The sequence below is a fragment of the Zootoca vivipara genome, chromosome 17 (genome assembly GCF_963506605.1).
Source record: "Zootoca vivipara chromosome 17, rZooViv1.1, whole genome shotgun sequence".
Classification (NCBI taxonomy): domain Eukaryota; kingdom Metazoa; phylum Chordata; class Lepidosauria; order Squamata; family Lacertidae; genus Zootoca; species Zootoca vivipara.
This window is the reverse complement of record NC_083292.1, coordinates 4,380,857-4,386,856: the sequence shown is the minus strand read 5'-3', so window position 1 is coordinate 4,386,856 and position 6,000 is coordinate 4,380,857. Positions and strand designations below refer to the sequence as shown.

At 48.0% G+C, this 6,000-nt stretch overlaps 1 protein-coding gene across 2 annotated transcripts in view; it reads left to right on the top strand.

The window, feature by feature from the left end:
• Nucleotides 1-1,091: 1,091 nt before the first annotated feature.
• Nucleotides 1,092-6,000, top strand: part of HIP1R (huntingtin interacting protein 1 related) — a 70,563-nt gene continuing 65,654 nt past the window's right edge. For both annotated transcript variants that reach the window (XM_035097656.2, XM_035097655.2), the window contains exon 1: nt 1,092-1,432. In XM_035097656.2, coding sequence (XP_034953547.1) covers nt 1,340-1,432 — 93 coding nt within the window. In that variant the 5' untranslated portion in view covers nt 1,092-1,339. The remainder of the gene's footprint in view (nt 1,433-6,000) is intronic.

Here is a 6,000-nt window from a genome sequence, read left to right as displayed (position 1 = left end):
TTTGCTTATTGCCTTTACTCAGATCCATAAGGGCTAGAATTTTGACACCTGAGGCAAACCACAACATGACACCTCCACCCTACCCCACCTGAAAAGTAGGGGGATTGAGGATCTACATTGGGAACAGGCGGTGTTTTTCCCCCCTGGAAAAAAAAGCTGGGGGAACTCAGCACAAAGTTAGTTAGTTACCGTAGGTAGTTTATTGCAGGCCCAGTTGCAGTGCCGCCACCCCCATAGCTGCCAAGTTCTCCCTTTTTTCAAGGGAAATTCCATTATGCTGAATAGGCTTCCTCGCGAGAAAAGGGAAAACTTGGCAGCTATGCACCCCCCTCCCATCCTGACCCAGGCAGTGGCTAAATGTAAAATGTATTAATAATCTCCAGAACTCTGCTCATCAAAATAAAAAAAAATTCCTTCAGTAGCACCTTAAAGACCAACTAAGTTTTTATTTTGGTATGAGCTTTCGTGTGCATACACACTTCATCAGATACTGAATCTGATGAAGTGTGCATGCACACGAAAGCTCATACCAAAATGCTACTGAAGGAATTTTTTTAATTTTGTTTCGACTCAGACCAACACGGCTACCTACCTGTAACTAATCTCAAGCAGACAATGATCTGGGTTAGAAATGGTCACAACTTTAATGAATATATACATAAACTTTAATGAATATACTGTATATATACCGGTATATAAACTTTCAAAAACCACGAGAACAGGAGCGGGTGGGTATAAAGATCTACATGCACCGCGTTCCTTGCAGCCCGGGCCGGATCTATTGCCCCAGGATCCTGCCGCCAGAGGCAGCCGCCCCACCTTGCCTCAACGAAGAAACCTGCGAACCAGGTTTGGCCAGCTTCCTTTGCAATGAGGCAGCTTCCTACGAGGCGCTGCTGCGCCGGCCCAGGGACGAACGAGCCTCCTGCACGCATCGCAACCCAGGGGGGCGCGGAAGCGAGGGGAGGGCGCGGATTGGCTGCCGCTTGGCACGGGGGCGTGGCCCGCTTCGCCTTGTGAATGGCCAGCTGCTGCTCTTGGGCCAGAAGGAGCGCCTAGAGGAGGGAGGAAGGGAAGAGGCGGAGCAGCGGCGGCGGCAGTTCTCCGGCACGCCCGCTGGGGGCGCCCTGGTGCGAGTGCGCCTTGGCATTCCCGACCCCGGGAATAATCCTGCTGAGTCTCGCAGGCGGATCCGGGGTTGCTGCTGCTGCTGCTGCTGCTCTCGCGGGCGAAGCGAGCAAGCAAGGAAGGAAGGAAGCGGAGCGGAGCCGCGGAGAGCAGCTGCCAGCCCCGGGCCGACGAGGGTCGCGCTTCCTGCCGGGCGCGTCCGCCTTGCAACATGAACACCATCAAGAACGTGCCCGCGCGGGTGCTCAGCCGCCGAGGGGGGCACAGCCTGGAGGCGGAGAGGGAGCAGTTTGACAAGAACCAGGCAAGGGATTTCCGGGGGCTGTTTTTTGGGTGGGTGGGTGGCCGGGTGGGGGTCGTGTTTATGTACTGGGGGGGTGTAACTGCATGGCAGACCTGGAGGTTGCATTGAAAACGAGGTGCTGGAGCGTGTGTTTGTGTGTGAGAGAGACAGCGCATGCATGCTATTTTAGTGGGGGGCGAGAAAAGAGCGAGAGACACCCCCCGCTGCATGCATCTTTCTCTCTCCCCTCCCCCACTTGACCCTGTGTAGGATCCTGGTTCCTGCGCGGCTGCCCCCCTCCCGCCGCCACCCAGTGAAATGAATCCTTTCACTTGACACACACGACTTCTTCCTTAGCGGGGGTGGGGTGGGGTCTTGTCAATAGGAAACACCCCTGCTTCTCAAATATTGAACAGACCCTGTATGGTTGTGTGTGTGTGTGGGGGGGAGAGTGGAGAAGATCAGTGCACTGCGGAGGGTGTCTCTATAGAATTTGAGGTCGATTTGATACGACTATGTCCAGGATTTGAAACATGCACAGAAGCTGGGAAGGGAGGGGGCAAGAGAAAGGCATCGCGTGCGGGGTGGGGGTGGGGGGAATCACCTTGATCAGAACTCGGTAAGAGAGAAGGAAGGGAGCAGGGAGGTAATCCTAAGAATTACCAGAATCCCAGATTTCATTTAAAATTATTAATAAGGTTGCGGTTCTCGTGATAGAGGAAAGAGAAACAACTGTCCCACATCCTGGGAGGATGGCAAGAAAATTATTTTTTCTTCTGATGTGGCAAAAGGAAAATTGAGAGGCTATTCATTGAAACATACAAAGATAATTAATAACAATAATGCTGTAGCCCTCATGGTTACAAGGAGGAGAAAGGAGAGCAATTTTCACATGTCTTTGATGTGCTTCTGAGGAGGCAAAATAAAAATTGAGGGGCATTCATTGTTGTTCTGCATGACTGTGAGTTTTTGAAACTTTAAAATTAACAAACACACACATTAAAAAAAGACTGAGGAGGTAATAGTTGGAACAGCATGTGTTTTGGGTATACATAAAGGGTGCTCTCTAAAGAATGTATTGGGGATTGAATGATATTTGCAGACAGGAGTTTCGGAGAGGGAGCAAGAGGCTGTCTATCATGATCCCCAAATGTAGGTTTGTGATTGTCATCCACCTCAGCGCGCCTGCTTTTTGAAACATAGAATAGTTCAATCGTAGAACCTTGGAGTTGGAAGGAACCACAAGGGTCATCTAGTCCAACCCGTTGCGATGCAGGAGTCTTTTGCCCAACGTGGGGCTTGAACCCATGACCCTGAGATTGAGTCTCTTGTGGCAGAAAAGCACTGGTGTGTGTCTTCCTCTGCTGAGGACTGGGGTGTCCCCTTGCGCAGAAATGTGTTAATCGGTTCTGCGTTTGTCTTATCTGTGTGTGTATCATCCAGGACATGCAACCCTGATGGTTTGAGGTGGGAGGCTAGATTTATAATTTCCAAGAACGACACTTTTTCTTTTTTAAAGGGGGATGGTGAGTGGAACAAACACAAACTTGAGTTGTGACTTTCCCTCCATTTGTAGTACTTTGCCTCTGGCCTGGCCTGTTTTTGTGTGTGTCTGGGGATATTGCCAATAGCTTCAGCCTGTACATTTGTCTTTGACATTCCTGGGCTATCATGTTTGAGGCCGGACTGTAGCTTCTCAACTTTAGGGGACGTTCTGGGGTTCCTACAAGCTACACCCCGTGAACCAGAATTCCCTTCACCTGATTCTGACTGGGTGTGTGACTAGTGTTTGTTTCAGTGGGAAACAAGGCACTCTGCACATGTTCAGAAATGCTGGTGTTTCTTCTGACAGAGCCTGACAATGAAAATAATATCTGGGGCCTGAATCCCTGTCTGTGTGGCTTCTTCCATTGCCCTGTATGGCCGTTTTGATGTTCTGTGCATGTATAGATCCGAAATGTGCACTCTCTCTTTTACCCTGTAACTGAATTTTGCATGTGTTTGTGGACGTGTGTATGTTCTTACATATATCCTACCGGGATAAATAATATGCATTTATATATGGTTTGGGTAACGAGAATTTGTCTATTGTTTCAGGGTTTGTAGGGCTGATCCTGTGCTTATCCTGTGTACACTTTTGTGTGTGTGGCTTTTCCCAGAGACAAACATCTGGTCCTGTTTCTATCACAGGCAGAAGTTGCTTAGTTTTTTTGAAAAACAAACAAATCAATAATGTTTCATTAGTTAGCTGTGCAGTCTTGAAGAGGAATGTATTTATTGAGGCAGAAGTTTGTGCAGCCTGATGAAATGACCCGTACTCCACAAAAGCTTCCAACATGCCATATCTTTTCCGTATTACCATGCCACAATGAGCCTGCTTACCCATCTGGAGCCTTTTCTGCTGGTCTAGATCTTTCCCCATGCCCCAACTTTAAGGAAACAGGTGTGAAATAAAAGTACAGTGGAGTGCCTCTGATCATGTGCAGAGTCCCTTGCCTTCACCCAAGACAGCCTTTCCCCAAACACGTAGAATGAAGGAGGGACCCTTTGAGGCGGACGGCACACATCTCAAAGCAACAGGCTCAAGGCACTAGGCAAGATGGCGATACTTTCTCTCTCCCCCTCTTGAACTCTCAGTTCCATGTACAGAAATGGACCGTTGTTTCAGCCCTGGCAGCAGGACAAGCATCTGGGACTGGAAGCAGTTTTGAGGGTGCAGAAAGCAAAGGCTGAGGGGCTGTTGAGCTCTGCCCCACCTTTTCTCACAGCAGAGTCGAAACACTTTTATTTCCTCCTTAGAAACTTTTGGAAGCAGGAGGTAGGGACTCCAACTCCCATCATTCCTTGCTATATTGGCCCTGCTGGGCCTGGCAGAGGCTGATGGGAACTGGAGTCTAACAATGTCTGGAGGGTTATAGGGTCTCCAGAGCCATTCTGCAGCTTTCTGTGATGCTCCAATGTGTCTTCTTAAACTTACAGCGACTGACCTTCGAGGAAAGTAATTTACGTCCATTTCCAGGCAGGGAAAACCAGTGCTTTCTGGGTGTGAAATATGCTGTGTTTTTTGCCTCAAGGTATTTTGGAAAACCTGGGAAGGACGGGGAGGGTGCTTTGACAGCCCAGCAATTTTTCACTGCAGCGCACCTGTACGCCACAGGTACTCCGTGAACAGCCTGTGTTGACTCTGTGCCTGTACATGTGTGTGTTTGTGGGAGGGGGGGAATTCAGTGTGTGTTTCTGGGTCTCGAGGAGAAATAGTGTGGGCAAATGTCAGGAAGTGTGTGTGTGTGAAATCTTCCTTGAAACTCCCATCTTTAGTTGTCAAAAATGAATATAGGGGGCTGTGCAAGGGGAACGGCCTGCAGAGGGTCATGAGCAGGCATCCCCAAACTTCGCCCCTCCAGATGTTTTGGACTACAATTCCCATCTTTCCCGACCACTGGTCCTGTTAGCTAGGGATCATGGGAGTTGTAGGCCAAAACATCTGGAGGGCCGCAGTTTGGGGATGCCTGCTCAAGTGCATTTAAGAAATTGTGCATTTTGCACAAGTAGGTACACCAGGCATCCCCAAACTGCAGCCCTCCAGATGTTTTGGACTACAATTTCCATCTTCCCCGACCACTGGTCCTGTTAGCTAGGGATGATGGGAGTTGTAGGCCAAAACATCTGGAGGGCCGCAGTTTGGGGACGCCTGGTCATGAGGATCAAGTATTCTGTGCTTAATTGCTTCTTAAAACAAATCCATCCCTGCTGAGCAAATCTGGATTTATTCATCTGTTACAATTAGCATTTTAAAATACCCTTGTGAGTGTGGAAGGTTAGGGTCCTCTAGGAAGATCTTCTGCCTGTGGGGTTTATTAACTGAGGTCCAAGGTAGTTGCTAGATTTGAGTAATGGAAGCAGTGGGCAGAGGGGGATATGTGTTGCCAATTGATAACTGTTTCCTTAAATACCTTCACTTGGAAGTAGGGAAGAGGGATCTGATTCACTTCTCATTTAAACGTGAACCTACCTTATATGCTGTTTTCAAAACGATACCGGAGCTGAAATGCAGGCACCTTTCAAAATCTGCTCTTCTCTGAATTTTTCAGTGCTGCTCTGCACCCAAAGAATGTGTACCAAAATGCATATACTAGGACACAATTTCACCAACAAACATAAATCACTGATAATAACTTACTGTACAAGCATGCAGTATACTGTATTAGGAGAAAAGGCATACCAAAACGTGCATGTTATGAAAATTCATCAGCAATTTTCTCCTGAGGATTTAAAAATATGTATGTTTGCAAACTGATGTAAAAATGTGGAGAACTGAATCTCAAGACAGGAAGCATGAGAAATTTAGAGAAATCTAAATGGAGAGATTGTCCCACCCTCCTTGTCTCCCTTGGAATAACTACCCAGCCTTGTCTGCCTGATCCCCTCCAGTTTTGAAGAGAGGAGAAGATTTGGGAGTTGTGATAGAGTGGACAATCTCTTTCATCCCAACCCAGTTTATCTCCTACTACAAACATGCCTCCAGTGTTTGCGGAGAAGGGATTAGAAAGTTTTATGGCAATGTGCTAAGAAGGGAGAAAAGAAGTGGA